This window comes from Zalophus californianus, chromosome 10 (assembly GCF_009762305.2).
Source record: "Zalophus californianus isolate mZalCal1 chromosome 10, mZalCal1.pri.v2, whole genome shotgun sequence".
Classification (NCBI taxonomy): Eukaryota; Metazoa; Chordata; class Mammalia; order Carnivora; family Otariidae; genus Zalophus; species Zalophus californianus.
This window is the reverse complement of record NC_045604.1, coordinates 71,788,702-71,804,960: the sequence shown is the minus strand read 5'-3', so window position 1 is coordinate 71,804,960 and position 16,259 is coordinate 71,788,702. Positions and strand designations below refer to the sequence as shown.

The window sequence follows — 16,259 nt, the reverse complement described above, 5'->3', positions numbered from 1 at the left end:
GGGGCCAAGGGCCCCAGGTGGGTGGCGGGTCAGGTGAGGCACAGCTGAGTTTTGAATTTATATAGACCTATATTTTCTAAGCACCCTGGGCCTGACATGCTCCAGGGCAGAGATGGGGGTGGGTATTTATGTATCAAGATCAAACAGAGTAATATATAAAAATCATTACACCGACTTGGCCTCCATTCTTGGGAAGTACATGAATGGAAAAATAGCCTGAAAATTTATTTATTAAAAAAAAGAAAAAAGCACTCCAAATCCCCGGGATGGAAGAGGTGTTGCCAGAGGTCAGAAGGACAAGGAGAAGGCGCGGTAGCCCAGATTGGTGAAGACATCCACCCGGCAGCTGTTACCTGCGGCTGTCAGGACCTGGAGGCAAGAGGGGGGGTGACTGGCCTGTCCACACATGTGGCCCCCCCGGACCCCCGCAGCCCCTTGCAGGACCCACCTTGCACTCAGGTGCTGCTGGCTGCTGGTTGAGACTGAGGCTAAGCAGCCCTGGGGAGGAGCCAGGCACCTGGGCCTTGAGCTCCCCACTCAGCTGCCACTGGTTGACACAGCGGCCCTGGCCAGCAGACAGAATCTGTGGAGGACAGGGAGGGGGGTTGGGGGTCAGGACTGGAGACGGGAACTGGGCAAAGGTGGCAGAAGCAAGATAGAGGGCCTCACCAGGTCCTGGTAGAAGGTGACGTGTTTCTGTGGCGCCCGCATGGGGAAAATGGTGGTGGGTGTGGAGGATCGGAGGTGCCAGAGGGTGAGTGCTGGGCCGCCTCCACAGACCTGGGCAGAAAGGTGGGGATCCCCAGCCACTGTGAGCTCAAGCCCTCAGCTGGCAGGGCCCAGAGTGGTCACCCCATTCTGCACCTCGCCCTGCTCACCATCCAGTCAGAGTCAGTTGCCAAACATCCGATCCAACGCCCATTGTGGGGTCTCGAGCACTCCTAGGGGGAAGGACGGGAAGAGAGAAGGAGATGAAGATACAGGGGATGCCTAGAGAGGTGAAAGGGAGGACAGGGCATGGCGCACGCTCTCACCTCATGCTTATACACCTCGATGGTCTGGACTTCCTTGGCTGTGCGGAGGTCTGTGGGAAAGAACCATGAGAAGAGCCCGGCTGGCCCCAGTCTCCCTCGCCACCATCTCATCTTTCCCTCCAACCGAACACTAACTTACCCCAAAGTCTCACAGCTCCATCCTCGCCACCCGACAGCACTTCAGGGCTCCGCTCCCGCAGTGCCAGGCAGTGGATATAGTCCGTGTGGCCCCGGAGGGCCCGCTGCAGGAGGAGGGCTGCTGTCAGGAGGAGATCCAGGAAGAATGCCCCTACTCCCATCCAGCCCTGACCACCCCAGCTCCATGGCTTGCTCACTGTGAAAGCCCCAGTCTCGAGGTCCATCGTATGCAATTGACAATCTCCCCCTGCCAGGATGAGAGAATTCTCCTACAGAAGAAGACAGGGTGGAATCGCAAGTCAACGTCGAATCAGGACAGGAAGAGGGAAAAGGCTTTTAAGTTTGGACCAAGAACAGGGCAGAGTAGAGCCCCAGTCACAAAGGGATCAGACCTTGGGGACAAGAAGCAAAGCATTGATCTCAGGCACTTCTAGGCTGGTCCTGGGAGAGAAAAAGCGAGGTCAGCTCTGATGAGACAGTACCTTCACCCCCAAGTACCTTCTGCCCACATGGCCCTAGCTCACCTGTATGGGGGCTGACGCCGCCACAGCTCCTTACAGCCCTTCATGGAGGGAAACACTGGATGATGTCAGAGGCTCTTTGGGACCAGGAACCCCAGCCCGTCCCCCAGTTCCACAATCCTTACCTTCTTGAGGATCTCTGCCCAAAGCCAGGCCTTCACCTCCCCATCCCCAGCACTGAGCAGATGTCGATCAGTGGAGACCATGCTGTAGACAGGCCCATCATGGGCTAGATGGAAATATAGAACCTGAGTGACCCTGTCCTGTTCCCCTCCCCTACTCGGGGGTTCTCTAAGCCAGACTCAATGACTGCACCCACCTTGGAATGTGACCACGGGCTTCTTACTTTCTTCTTTGGCCTCAGAGCTCAAAGCAGCAGACAAGCTGAAGGGAGGGGGGAGGGCAGCCTGATAGTCAGAAGCAGGGGGCATCAGTCCCAGGGGGTACAAGTGCTAGAGCTACCAGGTGGTGGGAGCAGGGGTGAGGGTACCTGAAGATGGCTATCTGCCCATAATTGTTGCCAGCTGCCAGGAACTTCCCGCAGGGTGAGACGCTCTGGGAGAAAATGGTCATGTGGAGCCGCTGCAGGGCCTGAAACACTTCCATCTGTGGGGAGAGGCTGCATGGAGGCTACCTGGGACATTTACGACCTGTGAGTCACACTCCTTCCCGCTTCCCCTGCCGCCTGTCCGGCCTCTCACTGCCCAGATCGCTCAGCCATCCTTTGAGGCGGACCACCAAGTGGGTGCCTGCCCATTGAGTCCCAGGGCTTGCTCCAAGAACAGGGTGAGGAAGGGGGCACCTGAGGCATGACGTCTATCGGGACCTTGAGCAAGCACCCAAACCTGGCCTCCAAGGTTCCTCAAGTGTCAAATGGAGCTCACGGGAGACTCTGTCACAGGTGTCTGAACTCCTGTATCGAGCTTCGCATACAGCTGCCTCATATTAAGTACTTAAAAAGTGGCTCCATTACTCCAGTACAGAAAAACTTACTGACTTCTCATCCCTACCCCCCCTACTTTCACGTTAGGCCCCTAAGGTCTTGCTGTGTTACCCTCCCGCTCCCGGGTCACAGTCCGAGTCCCACGCAAAACAGAGCTCAGGACACGACTCCTTGCCGCCCCTTCCGAACCCGGCATGGACTACAAACCCCAGAATGCACCGCGCACCACGCCCGTCTCACCTGACCCAGCGGTACGGCGTGTGGCACAGCTCGCTCCATGTGGAGAACTACAAATCCCAGAGCGCTCAGCGCGACGCAGCTTCACCAGTCTGGACGTGCCCGCGAGGGTTCCTCTTTGGGGCACCGCACAGCCCCAACACCGCCAGCCGGCCCGGCGCGAAGGCGGCCGCCGAGTATTATCCAGAGTCTCAGGATCCCAGGTGACCGCCGCGAAGATCGCCAACAAGAAGGAGCGCCCACCGCAGCCCCGCTACGCCAGATCCCCTCCCCCACCTCGCCGAGCCCACCGGCCTTCTAGCCCCGCGTCGCTCGTTTTCCGCGCCTGCGCAGAACCTCTCCGCCGCGCGCGCGCGCCTAAAGCCACGCCCCTCCCGCTGGACCACGCCTTCTGAGGCTCCGCCCTCTCGGCCGGATCCCACCCTCTGCCTGCAGGACCCCGAACCCAAATGATCCTGCAGCAGCCCCTGGAACGAGGGCCCCCAGGTCGGGCCCAGCGCGACCCACGGGCCGCGTCAGGGACGCCCCGAGCCCAGGACGTGAGGTGTGTGTAAGGGCACTGGGTGGGCCTGGCCCAGGAGCCCAGGAGCTTTGGCTGTGGGCTCGGGGCTGGTCTGCAAGATGACACGCGGTGGGGCGAGTCGGCAGGGCTTGGGCATAAGCTGAGACTGGGCTGAGAGTTCTGAGGCAGGCTGCTGGCTAGGCTGGGAGATGGGGTGACTTAGGTGTCAGCTGAGACGGGTGGTCTGGGGACTTCCTGGCTTACACTGCAGGCACTGGAGAGCAGATCCTGGGGATGGGGCCAAGAGGGTGGGGTGCACCTGGCTTTCTTTTCTTCCCAGCTCCCCTCTCCGAGGAGCTGTGCCCATGAGCACCAAGCGGCGCCTGGAGGAGGAGCAGTGAGTTTGGGGGCAGGGAGGGACTCCCAACAAGACCTCTGTCACCTTAGGTCCCCATCGGACTGCCACCAATGTGAATATCCCAGCCTGCCTTTCTTCTGTCTCTCCCCAGGGAGCCCTTGCGAAAACAGTTCCTTTCTGAAGAGAACATGGCCACCCACTTCTCTCGACTCAGCCTGCACAATGACCACCCTTACTGCAGCCCCCCCATGGCTTTCCCCCCATCTCTGCCCCCACTCAGGTAGGCACCATCCACTGTCCACCGTCTGGGCCTTCTGGAGGATCACACCCCATCTTGGAGCCAGTCTCTAGGCCCTGCCTCATCCTGCTATTTTTAGCTTCTAGCCAACCTCTGTTGTTTCCCATCTTGGCTCCTTGGAAGGTGCTGGCAGCCCAAGAGCTCTTGGGGACCTGGACCTGGTGGGAGGTGGCTCTTCCAGGCCAGCCTCAGCCCCATGCTGTTATTTCCTTTTCCAGGAGCCCTTGCTCTGAGCTGCTTCTCTGGCGCTACCCTGGGAACCTGATCCCTGAGGCCCTCCGGCTGCTGAGGCTAGGGGACACCCCCACCCCCCACTACCCTGCAACCCAAGCTGGAGAGATAATGGAGCTCTGAGTGCTGGTGGGCAGTATCTCTGCCCACCTTCGTTCTTCCCCACAACAGAGAAGACCAGCATCCCCACTGAGGGACCAGCTGTCCTGAATATTCTCCAGACTAGGCCTCTGGGTCCCAGGACCTACCCTCAACAGAGGAGGACACTGAATCCCACAGAGCCCTGGGGTGGGAGGGACAGGAGCATGGGAAGGGAGGCATTCCCCCCAGAACTGAATAAAGATTGCTGAGCAAATGAAGGCTTCAGTCTGGAACCCTGAGGCCTTTGGGAAGGAAGGTGGGAAGGCTGGGGCGCTGGATGCTTGGGGTTTCTCAGAATCTTCCCTGGAAAAAACGGTCAGGGGCCTGGCCAGGTCCTGGCAGGCTGGGCTCAGGCATTGAGAATGTGTGAGTCAGAGCCTCACCCCCACCCCCGCGGCTGACTCACTCCTCCCTCCAGCTCTGGGAAGTTGGGCTGGGGATCATGCCACTCTGCAAACCATTTAAAGTTAAAGATTCTTTTATTAATAAATTCTCCCTCCCTTCCAAACTCTTTCCCCAAAATAAATATTTCCCCCCCTTTGGGGGTTGAGGGGGACAGTGTCTTAGGGCCAGCCCCCCTAGAGGGCCAGCCCCCTAGTGTTAGCAACAGGTCCCTAACCCCCCCAGACAGAGACCCCATGCTGGAATTTCAGTACATCTGAGTGGGTGGGGCCTGGTGGTGTCTGGCCCTCAGGTCAGCCTGGCCCTCAGGCCATGGGGGTGGAGGGAGGGACGCCTTGTGCAAATGCTGCGGTTCCTTAGTGTCATCTGTCTGGTGTGAGCCCGCGTGGGTCTCCTTTCCTGTCCTGGAACCCGAGACAGGGCAGTCAGACACCTTGGAAGGCTCCTCTGAAGCCTGGGCCCAGGCCTTGGAGAGCTGATTCACCAGTCCCCCATCCCTCCACACCCCTGTGGTTGGAAGAGTCTGGCTCTGGCTGTGTCTCGGGTGAGGGAGCTGGCTCCAGAATGAATGAATGAATGAATGAATGGTGAGTGGGTGGGGCCTCCTGCTGGCAAGGGCTCTCACTGTCACTGGATCAGTGCCACACCAGGACAGCCCTCCCCGCCGGTCTCTTCGATGGGGGCTGCAAGATAAGAAGAGACGTGGTCAAGAGCAGGGGAGATGTTGAGGAATGATGGGGGGGGGTAGGCGGGCCTGGCTCACTTACTAGTAAACTTCTCTCTCCTGCGGCACCGTCTCCAGACCAAGAAGCCAGAAAGCAGTCCCAGCACGAGGGCTAGGCTCAGAGCACCCCCCAAGATGGGCCACAGCAGTGGGAAGGAGGCTGGAGGGGCCGCAGCGCCTGGGGGCAGGACTTCAAGTTAGACCTCGCCCCTCTCGGTACTAGCCCCGCCCCCTAGATCTGAGCCCCAAGCCTTTCCCCCACCTTGGCCCCTGCCCTGATCCGATCCCTTCCCCACCCCACCTCCCACCCCCCTTCCTGATTAATTCCCCGGATCTGAATTCCACTGCTCCCCTTTCCACCCCCGCAAACTCTCTCCTACTCTGGGGTCTGCTCGCCCCTGGTCCCTCCCCCCACCCCACTCACAGCCCAGGCAGAAGTCGCTGTGCGGTCGTGCCGGGCACGACGCGCAGTCCATGCACTTGTCGAGGTCCGCGCTCCAGGAGCTGCCGCGAGAGCAGGGGGTGGTGCCTGGGGAGGGGGCCGCGGGTCAGAGGCTGGGGCGGGGCACGGCTATTCTGGGGGCTGAGGTCAGGGTCGGCCGGCTCGAATAACGTGAGTCACCGGCGCCCTCCCCCCGCATTCCTCACAGGTGACCGCACGGCCCGACCGGGACTCAGCAGCGTGGGGGAAAGGGGGGCCTAGCGCGGGACGCTGTGGGGGGGGTATCAGGTCCCCACACCACCACCCCCCGCAGCCGGCGGGTGACTCACTCCTGGGCACCGGGCCCGACCCCAGTCCCTCCCCCCGCATAGCTGGGCACTGAAGTCACCGGATGGAAGGGGGCACCCCACATGGTATAGGGGGTGCAGACCCCCGTGCCCTCGATACCACCCCCCCCCCGAGACTCTTCGGTCACTGCGGCCAGACAGACCAGGTACTGAACAGGATGGGGGCGTGCCTTCTCACCGAACGAGACATCCCGCCCTCAAACTTTCTCCCTCCACTTCCGAGTCTGGACTTATTAGGACAAAAGCCGCCCCTCCATTTGAACAGGGGGGAAACTGAGGCCGGGACTGCGGATGAAGTTCGGAGCGGGATGAACCTCTCCCGGCCAGGGAGCGCGGTGTCTGGAAACCACCTAACCCCGAATCCCCGTGTCCGCCTAGTTCCCCCCAGTTCGGCCCCGTTCTCTGGGTCCCCAATGCCGGCTCCCCGATCCCCGGCGAGAGGCTCCCCGGGCCCCCGCGGCCTCCCGCCCAGCCCGGGCCCCGCGCCCGGCGTACCTGGCACTCGCTCCCCGACAGCCGCGCCCAGCAGCGCCAGCCCGAGCCCTAGCACGAGGAGCCGCGGCAGCGGACGCAGTGGACCGGGAACCATTGTGCGCGTCCCGCGGCCGTGGCCGTCTGAGCCTGCCGCGCGCGGGCCGGGGCGGACAGCGGCGGCCCCGCCTCCGCCCCCGCCTTCCGGGGCGGCTCTCTCGGCTCGGCCCGCCCCGCCACCGGCTCTTGAACGCCCCGCCCCGCCTGGCCCGCTAAGTTCAATCATTCGCTCAACAAGCACAAACTCGGTGCGCCAGCGGCTGGGACCCCGCAGGGACGCAGACCTGGCCCTGTCCTGTGGATGCTGAAGTCCGGGAAGTTGGGGGTGGGAATCAGACACGAACAACCCATCTCAAAGATAACTGCAGCTGCAGCTTTCCGAAGGGAAAAAGAAGGAGGGGAAATCGGAGGGAGAGATGAACCATGAGAGACTATGGACTCTGAGAAACAAACTGAGGGTTTTAGAGGGGAGGGGGGTGGGGGGATGGGTTAGCCCGGTGATGGGTATTAAGGAGGGCACGTACTGCATGGAGCACTGGGTGTTATACGAAAACAACGAATCGTGGATCACTACATCAAAAACGAATGATGTATGGTGACTAACATAATAAAATAAAATGTAAAAAAAAATAACTGCAGTTTTCTTAAGGGCCCCGGGATATAATGATAAAGACATAACAAATAATAATAATAAGTCTTTAATTTCTTCCTTAGGACATAGCTACACAGTAAAATGTGGGCTTGTTGTCTCCGATTGTTCCGAGTATGAAACTGAAGGTTGGGAAGGTTAGGTGAGTTCCCAGGGTCACAGCACTAGTAAGTAGCGGAGTCAGGAGTCAAGCTCTGGCCCAATGCCCTGTGCCCTGAGCCACTGAGGGCCGGCGTTAGCCAGCTGAGGTCCCAGCGCCCGGGCCACATGCGGGAGCAGCGGCCCCAGGCTCGAGCGACCCCAGCTGACGAGGTTGGGATTTGCGCGCCCGCGGCCTGGAACGGGGTCTCTGCCCCTCCCCGGGGCGGTGGTCCAGTGACGTCACAGCCTATTTAAGACCCCCGCCTCCGCCCCTGTCCGCACACTCTGCGGTTCCTACGAAGCCCTGTGGTCTTCTTCGCAGGTGAGCCTGGGGGAAATGCCAGTGTTGGAGGGGAAGAGGCGGACTCCACGAGGAGTGGGGTGCAGGGGGCGTGGCGGCGTGGGTGGGGTGCGTCTAGAGAACTTGGACTCACCTGGGTGGGGGGGCCACCGGGGCACAGCCCCTGGGCGGGGGTCTGCACCGAAGCCGCGGAGAGCTGATCAGGTCCTTCTGCAGCCACGGAAGGGTTAAACGCCCCTCCCCCTCCCCCGGGACAAAGGCACCGAAACCCGGGCGCCCTTCCCCCACCTGCGCTGCTCTCTGGGGCGGGGCTCCCCTCCCCTCCCCCTAATCTACCGGAGCGGACCCTGCTGATACCGCCGCCATTAAGCCCTTCCCGCAGCGCGGCTCACAGGCCGGGGGCCTGCGGACCCTTCTTCGGGCGGGACTCAGAAGGGAACTAGGGATCGAAAGCAGGAGGGGGCGCCCTCGGACCAAGCCGGCCCCGTGGTGTGCGGAAAGAGAAGTGGTGGAGGGCAGGGCTAGGGTCTTGGAGCGGAGAGGTGCCGGGTGCGTGGGCCGGCGCTAACACGACTGGAGGCGTGGGGGGCCGACACCGGCGTTGGGATGAGCGCGGGCTGGGCGGTCCGGTCCGATCTCCCCCGAGGTCTTTAGCGCCGCCAGGTATGGGCGGGATGCAAATGAGGAGTGCACGGTCTGTCCTCTGGCCACGCTACTGGGGCTGGTGCTCTAAATTCAGGTCCAGATCGTGTGCGGGAACTTTGGGTAATGGAGAGCACCAACAGGACCCCGAACAGAACTGACCCCCGAAGCGAACCACAACACTAAGTGGGATGTGAAGGGAGACAAGTGAGGGGCCGGAGCTGCTGTTGAGGGGCCGGTTCACTGGACACACTCCAAGGGTTTAGGTCCTTTTAGGGGAATTGAGTCCTGAGAGGTTGGCATTTTGAGCAAGAAGGCACAAGAAAATGTCCCCAACCTTGGAGGTATGTTCAGTGTGAGGGCAGAAGAGCAGGACCCAGTGGGGCAGCAGGTAGCCATGAGGAAGAAGTGCTTTTGGGTGAGAAGGTGGTATTTTTTTTTTCTTCTTCATTTCTCCTGCCTCTCTGGAGTTTGACTGCTGCTGGGCTGGACCAAGTAGGGCCAGGCAAAGCCACAGATGAAGGATCACCTGAGATACAAATGTCATTACCCTCCTGGGGGTATGGAACCACGTTGGGGTGAGGGGTTTGGACACTGCTATTGGGTGGTGGGAGGAAGCTTGGATCTCTAATCTTGATGTTGAAACTGACAGGTTTTGAGCTTGAAACTCATGGCTAGAGCCAACCCACCATCTGTGTGCCCCAAGGAGGCCATCTGGAAATTGCCGTCTGGTTTTGTTTTGTTTGTTTTTGCTACTTTGCTGTCTGATAAAATGTATGCAAAGTAGCTGGGGCGGTAGACTAGCATCAGTATAGGCTTTATGTCTCATTTGCACTCAGCAGCCAGGACTGGGTTGCTTACTTACTCGCTCTTGTTAAGTCAAGACGATCACATAATCAAGGAAAAAATTACATGCTCAGACATCAAGTGTTCGTTTTGCCCATGACAAAATGAGGCTTGGGAGGAGTTCCCTGTCCATGGTGTACTGACTCCCTGGGTTCATACTCTCGCTGCCCTGTGTGGTGGCTAGAGCTCATTGGGAACAAAGGGTCTGGACCAGCCTGTCTTCACATTAGTCTGCTTCTGTCCCCCAGTGCAGCTCCTCTCAACTTCAACTTTGCCATGGCTTCCGCTGGTCTGCAAATCCTGGGGATCATCCTGACACTGCTTGGCTGGGTGAATGCTCTGGTGTCCTGTGCCCTGCCCCTGTGGAAAGTGACCGCCTTCATCGGCAACAGCATCGTGGTGGCCCAGGTGGTGTGGGAGGGGCTGTGGATGTCCTGCGTGGTGCAGAGCACAGGCCAGATGCAGTGCAAGGTGTACGACTCCCTGCTGGCGCTGCCCCAGGACCTGCAGGCCGCCCGCGCCCTCTGCGTCGTTGCCCTCCTCTTGGCCCTGCTCGGGCTGCTGGTCTACCTCGCAGGAGCCAAGTGCACCACCTGCGTGGAGGACAAGGACTCCAAAGCCCGTCTGGTGCTAGTCTCTGGGATCATCTTTGTCATCTCAGGGGTCCTGATCCTCATCCCCATCTGCTGGACGGCTCACGCCATCATCCGGGACTTCTACAACCCCCTGGTGTCGGACGCCCAAAAGCGGGAGCTGGGGGCCTCCCTCTACTTGGGCTGGGCGGCCTCTGGTCTTTTGTTGCTGGGCGGGGGGCTGCTGTGCTGTACCTGCCCCTCTGGGGGGTCCCGGGGCTCGAACCATTATATGGCCCGATACTCAGCATCAGCCGCACATGCCACCTCTCAGGGGGCCCCTGAGTACCCCACTAAGAATTATGTCTAAATCTGTTAGGGGAGTGGAGACTCCCTCGACAGTGGAGCCTAACCCCCTGAGCTGGAGACATGGAGATGGTAATCCAGACAGCTTGGGGGCTGTTTTTATCTTTTTTGCTTTTTGGAGGAGGGACATTTTTAAAGTTCATTTGAAAACCTCACCAAGGAACCCAAGTCTCTCCTGGGCTCTGCTGTCGGTATTTCTCACCTCTGGATGATGGAGCCAAGGAGGTGATGCTTCACAGATTCTAGATCTTTCTCCACCCTGGACATCCCCATCTGGGAGGCCAACCCGGAGCTGTGAGCCAACATAAGGCTGCCTGCTGTTGAGGTGCTTTCAGCCTGTCCCTGAGTCCCTCCTTACCGGTCAGGCCTCTGGAACCCCTGCGGGCTCTTGAGCCTCAGGGATGATAAATCACCAAAGAACTGCCCGCCTCCAAGTCTTCTGACCTCTGGCTCCTCCATCTTGAGTCCCAAGTCCTGTCCTGGCTGTGCTGTAGACCCCCCCCGCCCCGATCCTCTCGCCTTCAACCCCTGCACACTTCTGCCACACCTCCCCCCATACACACTCACCAGTTTTTGCTAAATAAACCATGTCTTATTTTGTTGCTTGCCTTGGGTGTTGCTGGGGGCCAGCCTGGCAGGGGGAGGAGGGGAGAACCAAGGGGCTCACCTTCCTTATCCTTGTGCCTCACATGGCAAGTGAGGGTCCGCACTGGACAGGTCCTGGAGCAGGCCTGGGACTGACAGCCCCAGGGAAGGCCGCCTGGTCTTCCCTGCCCAACCACAGATCAGAAGAGCCAAGGTACAAATTCTGTTTATTCCCAACTAGCAGGTGGGCATAGAAGGTTGGGTGACAGACTGGGCCTCCTGGCCTGGACCTCTGGATGCAGGTGGTGGCCAAGCTGGAGAGGACCCACTGCAGGCAGGGGTCCCCTCCTTATTTTGGAGCCAAGGACCTGCTGCCTTTTGGGTGAAGCCCGGACTCCTGGGACAGGAGTGGCCTCAGGAAGAAGACGGCCAGACTAAGTTGTGGACCGCAGAAGGAAGCAATTGTCCGGGAGAGGCAGGGGCAGGCCAGCACACCCATCAGCTCTGGCTCGGCCTGGGTGGAGGTAGCAGAAGGGCTCGCGGGGACCCCACTGAAGAGGTTCTGGACTCAGCCAGGGGAACTGATATGAGGTCTAGCCAGGCCCAATTGGAGCGTCTGGAAAATGGGTTTTGCCCCAGGGCAGGGGTTAGCAGTCGGCGGCAAGGGTCAGAGCAGGGCATCCTGCACAAGGTGAAGGCTCTGAGCAGCAGACTTCCAGGGACACTTTCCACCTCATACGTAGTCCCTCTTGTCCAGCCCAGATGCACCTGAGCGGGAGGGGATGGAGTAACCCAGCCTCGGTCCTCGGGGCCGGTCGATCTGGGGTGGAGGGCACGTGCAGCAGAGGAGGCCCCCCCCCAGCATGAGCAGGGCAGCAGCGGCCCAGCCCAGGTAGAGGGAGGCCCCCAGCTCCCGCTTGAGGGCCTCGGCCACCAGGGGGTTGTAGAAGTCCTGGATGATCGCATGCGCAGTCCAGCAGACCGGGATGAGCACCAGGATCCCCGAGAGGAGGAGGAGGACCCCTGCAGTGAGCATGATGCGGGCCTTGGCACCTTCATCCTCCACGCAGGTGGTGCACTGGGCCCCAGTGATGGCCACCAGCAGCCCGAGCAGGGCCATGAGGAGGGCGATGACGCAGAGGGCGCGGGCGGCCTGCAGGTCCTGGGGCAGCGCCAGCAGGGAGTCGTACACCTTACACTGCATCTGGCCTGTGCTCTGCACCACGCAGGACATCCACAGCCCCTCCCACACCACCTGGGCCACCACGATGCTGTTGCCGATGAAGGCGGTCACCTTCCACAGGGGCAGGGCACAGGACACCAGGGTGCCCAGCCAGCCCAGCACGGCCAGGGTCATGCCCAGGAGTTCAAGGCCAGTTGAAGCCATCTGTCCCCTCAGGTCTTCTTAACCCTAGACGGCCTGGTTGACTCACAGGGGTGGGTCCGATGCCGCTGGGTGGGGGTCTCGGTGCCCAGCACGAGGGAAAGACCGTGTCCTTGGCCAGGACTGTCCTCACATCTGTGGGCCTCTTGCAAAGCACCTCTCTTTGCGCCCCTCAAAGGTCTATCTCTGACCCCGACACGCACCAATCAATCTCACAGTCCTGCTCAGCAGAGTAGCAGTGTCCTCTCGAGGGTCCCGTTGGCTGCCAGACGCCCAGTGGCTGCCTCTCCTGCCACCCTGCAGTCACGTCCCGGCCGCCGCCCCTGTGGCCCAGCTTGCAAAACCCCTCCTGACCCACCTTCAGCTGAGAAGAGCCTTGTGCCGCCAGAGGCTCAGGCTCACACGGAGCAGCGCACCCTCTGTGGGTGTCACCCAGGGACTCGGCCGGCTCCCAGATACAGGCGGGGTTTTGAGGTGGAGGCGGGGGAGGGGCAGCAAAGCCGATGGGGAAGCGGAGCTACAGGGAGAAGGCGGGGCTGGGGGTGGGATGGGGAGCCTGGGAGGGGGTACCGCGACCGGATCGGGGAAGGAAAGAACCTCTGTGCCTGTGGAAATGCAGGGACAAAGGAAAGGGGAGACTGAGGACCAGCTGGGGAGCGGGGAATGGGGGCGTGATAGAGCTCTGGTAGGCTCCGCAAACGGAGGTTAAGCTGCCTCCCTGAGCCGCCGCCTCCTCCCCCAGCAACTCCTCCCTGTAAAAGCTTTTCCTTTCGCGTTGCAAACACACCCAGATCCCCCGGTATCGCACACCCCAACCCCGCTCATGTCCCCCTGCCCGCCCCAGGAACCCGATCTGTCTCCAGTCCCAGCCCAGTGGCCCTGGCTGCTCTCAAGGGAGGGGCCCCGCCTGCACCGTTCCCCAGGCAACAGGTGCCTGGCGCCCAGCTCAGGTGGCATCACCCAGGCAACGGCCTAAAAAGTTCCCCCCACACACACTTCTTCCTCCGCTCAGGTGTGCCCTTCCCAGCCCTGATACTGAAACTGAGGGCCGAGCTGAGCTGCCTCAGGTCTCTAGGGGCCAAGGGATAAAGAAAGAGTCTGTTGTGCAAGTAGGGGAGGGGCACACAGGGGCCTGTGGGCGAAGGGGGAAGGGTAGCAGAGACAGAAGCCCTGGATGGGGGTGAAGCGTCAGGACCCAAGTCTTTTCCATGAGGAGTAAGTGGTCACTCTGGAGGAGACCCCACGGAGGAGGGCAAGGGGGTGAAGCCCAGGTGAACCCTTCCTCACCGTCCTCAGGGACGGTGACTCCTCTTGTGGGGGACAACCTGGGACTCACACACTATAATCCAAATCCTGCCACCAACTAGGGACAGATCATGGGAGGTCAAGGTCCTTAACCTCCTCAGGTCAAAGACCCCTGTGAGAAACCTTATGGGACCCACAAACGTGGGCCCCTCATCCTGGGGGTCAAGAACTCCCTCAAGCCCCTTCCTGGGTGCTAGGAACTGAGGGAAAAGGAACGGGGGTGGGGGATGCTGATGAAAATTCCTTCCTTTCATACACTTTTCCTGGGTGGCTGGCGAACCCTCTAAGGCAGAGCTGGGCCCCCATCTGGAAGAGCCTCTCACTTCCACACCTCTTCCTGAGGATGGCCCACGGCCTGTCTGCCCTATGAGGAGGCACTCCTTGATGGCCTGGGAGCTAACAGGGCCACTGGGGGCAGGCCTCGGAGCTGCCACCACCCCCTCCCCTGCACACATGGTCACTCACTGCACCTCTCTAGGGCCCTGGGAGTGGTGTGCACTGGGCGCCTCTTTGCCCGTTCAGTGGGGCTTAGTCTATAAGGGATTTTAACTTCAGATGGGTGCACTGCTTCTGGGAATGGGTTTTAGCACTTCTGGGAAGAGAGGTTTATACTTTCCACAAATTTGCAAAAGGGTCAGTGACCAAAAAAAGCTTGAGAGAACTGCTACAATGGATACTGACGCCAGCAGCCATGAGTGGGGCTGTAGGGTAGATTGCAGTGGCCCGGTGGACATGGCGGGGAGTGGGAAGGGGCCGGAGCCGGCCGCGGCTGGGCCAGCTGGCTGTGATGGGCCTGGGGAATCTAGGGGAAGTTTGTCCAGCTCATCCAGCCCCTGGGGCCCTAGATTTCATGGTTGGGAGGGGCGGCTGAGGAGAAGGGCAAATAGAGGCAAACCTCGGGGCCTGGAGGAATCCGGACACACAGGTTGAAGCAGTTGTCAGGAGGCAGCAGGGAGCCGGGGTCTGGGGCTCTGCGAGGGGCCCAGCAACCCTCCCACGGGGCCTCCCATCCTGGGCAGCCCAGCCCAGGGTCTTTTCTCTCTCTAGGCTCAGAGAAAGCCCTGAGCTTAATGAGACCAACTCATCCTGATTTGCCCAGAGAGCTGGTCAGCCTGCAGTCGGGCCTGGCACCAAGGACCCCTCAGTTCCACAGACAGGTCCAAACCCCCGGCGTTGTGACAGGACCAGTGGGGCGCCGCAGAGACCCTCACTGTTTTAGATCCCAATCCCTCTTGGGCTCAACATGTCAACACTCAAGCAGAGAAGACCTGCACACTGCCAGGGGTGGGCCGGCCACGTGGGAGGTGGTGCTCAGAGGCTGAAGACACCGCCCTTTCACCCCCAGACCAATCTGTACCAGAACTGTCTTGGTGGGGGCAGCTTCGGCTTCCTCCCACATGTCTACTCTTTTCCCTCTTTATAAGACAAGGCACCCCCCACCCAAGGCCTTCAGGGAGGGTGAAAGTGGGGCAGGCCGTGCGAGAACAAGGAGAGGTCGAGAGGTCGCCAGGGCTGGTCAGAGGAACCGCCAGTAGGAGGGGTAAGCAGCGAGGGCAGATTCCCCGGGCAACCAGGCAGGACAGCCTTCCCACGCTCAGCCCTCCTTAGGCCCTCTCTTGGGTCCCCTGGTCCACCTGGACTCAGTGGGATCTGGGAACCAAAGGGTTAAAGTTGGGGCCCAGCGGGGACCATAAATGGGGCTGGAATGCCATTGATATGGAGAGGTGGGGACTCCCTCGGCATGGTTACCACCTCAATGGCACTTTAACACGTCCGCTGGAATCCCCACCCCCACTGCCTCCGTCCAGGAAAGAGGTGGGGGAGGGAAACCTGCCCCAAGACACTACTGTGGAGGGAAACTGAGGCATGGGGGAAGGGAGGGCAGCCTCGCCCCGCTCACTGCTTCAGGGGGTGGCAGAACTGGACCTGAACTTTGTTCTCTGGGAGGGCAGTGGGGTGGGGCCACTCCGCCAGGACTGGGCTTAGATGGGGGAAGGGCAGAAGAGGGCTAACTCCAATCCCCACATCTACCACACTTTTCAAGAAAGGTATGGCCCAAAGACAAAGGAGGGGAACTGAAGGTCTGAGAGCCACCATGGTGCCAAGAAGAGTATGGGGTGGGCTTGGGGATGACACAACCCCAAGGGAGCATCAGCCTCTGCTTTGGGGAGGTGCCCAAGGCCCCAGACTTTATGGGTAGAAAAGCCAGATCCCCTGGCCCCTGAAACAAAAGGTGCAGATGAAACCCTGGGGTCCCATGATAGCTCTCTACCCCCATTTTACAGACAAGGAAACAAGCTCCAAGAGCAATGGGAACTTGGCCACAGGTCTTTGGGAGAAACAGGATAAGCCTGAAGGAGCCCCAGACCCTGACTTCAAGGCCCAGCACCCAGAGCCCAGTGCTGGAGGGTGAGCTGGGGCTCCTGGTGCCTCTTTCCCCAGAGGCAGCCCGGGAGCCCCCCACAGGCCACCCTACCCACATCTTGCCCCATTCCTCCCCACCCCCGACCCCGCCTGCAGTCCCTCCTTCCCCTGACTCCTCCAGGCGCCCTGCACCCTGTGCCCACTCTGCACCCTGTGCTGGGAAGCCTCTGCAGGGAACTGCATCTGGATCTGATT

At 60.4% G+C, this 16,259-nt stretch overlaps 5 protein-coding genes across 7 annotated transcripts; 2 read left to right on the top strand and 3 right to left on the bottom strand.

The window, feature by feature from the left end:
* Window positions 1–157: 157 nt before the first annotated feature.
* Window positions 158–3,015, bottom strand: THOC6 (THO complex 6). The gene is made up of 13 exons (XM_027613141.2): window positions 2,877–3,015; window positions 2,184–2,299; window positions 2,013–2,077; window positions 1,819–1,922; window positions 1,697–1,734; window positions 1,565–1,613; window positions 1,370–1,441; window positions 1,174–1,276; window positions 1,035–1,084; window positions 879–941; window positions 670–780; window positions 449–583; window positions 158–369 (listed from the first exon to the last, which is right to left on the bottom strand). The coding sequence occupies exons 1-13, from the start codon at window positions 2,913–2,915 to the stop codon at window positions 289–291; spliced, it is 1,026 nt and encodes a 341-aa protein (XP_027468942.1). The 5' UTR covers window positions 2,916–3,015; the 3' UTR covers window positions 158–288.
* Window positions 2,964–4,621, top strand: HCFC1R1 (host cell factor C1 regulator 1). Of its 2 annotated transcripts, XM_027613142.1 has the most exons (4): window positions 2,964–3,417; window positions 3,716–3,772; window positions 3,885–4,013; window positions 4,250–4,621. In XM_027613142.1, exons 1-4 carry the CDS (start codon window positions 3,323–3,325, stop codon window positions 4,383–4,385), a joined length of 417 nt encoding a protein of 138 aa, XP_027468943.1. In that variant the 5' UTR covers window positions 2,964–3,322; the 3' UTR covers window positions 4,386–4,621. The 2 variants fall into 2 exon arrangements, with proteins under 2 accessions (XP_027468943.1, XP_027468944.1); XM_027613143.1 differs by lacking the exon at window positions 3,716–3,772 and having other exon boundaries at window positions 3,286–3,417.
* A 242-nt stretch (window positions 4,622–4,863) lies between these two features.
* TNFRSF12A (TNF receptor superfamily member 12A) lies at window positions 4,864–6,970 on the bottom strand. The gene is made up of 4 exons (XM_027613145.2): window positions 6,814–6,970; window positions 5,954–6,058; window positions 5,573–5,707; window positions 4,864–5,488 (listed from the first exon to the last, which is right to left on the bottom strand). Exons 1-4 carry the CDS (start codon window positions 6,905–6,907, stop codon window positions 5,433–5,435), a joined length of 390 nt encoding a protein of 129 aa, XP_027468946.1. The 5' UTR covers window positions 6,908–6,970; the 3' UTR covers window positions 4,864–5,432.
* Window positions 6,971–7,846: 876 nt separating this feature from the next.
* CLDN6 (claudin 6) lies at window positions 7,847–10,942 on the top strand. 2 transcript variants are annotated; one of them, XM_027612735.1, is made up of 2 exons: window positions 7,847–7,961; window positions 9,677–10,942. In XM_027612735.1, exon 2 carries the CDS (start codon window positions 9,705–9,707, stop codon window positions 10,368–10,370), a length of 666 nt encoding a protein of 221 aa, XP_027468536.1. In that variant the 5' UTR covers window positions 7,847–7,961; window positions 9,677–9,704; the 3' UTR covers window positions 10,371–10,942. The 2 variants fall into 2 exon arrangements, with proteins under 2 accessions (XP_027468536.1, XP_027468537.1); XM_027612736.1 differs by having other exon boundaries at window positions 7,941–7,961; window positions 9,682–10,942.
* A 245-nt stretch (window positions 10,943–11,187) lies between these two features.
* CLDN9 (claudin 9) lies at window positions 11,188–12,792 on the bottom strand. The gene has a single exon (XM_027612688.1). The coding sequence runs from the start codon at window positions 12,336–12,338 to the stop codon at window positions 11,685–11,687; it is 654 nt and encodes a 217-aa protein (XP_027468489.1). The 5' UTR covers window positions 12,339–12,792; the 3' UTR covers window positions 11,188–11,684.
* Window positions 12,793–16,259: the final 3,467 nt, after the last annotated feature.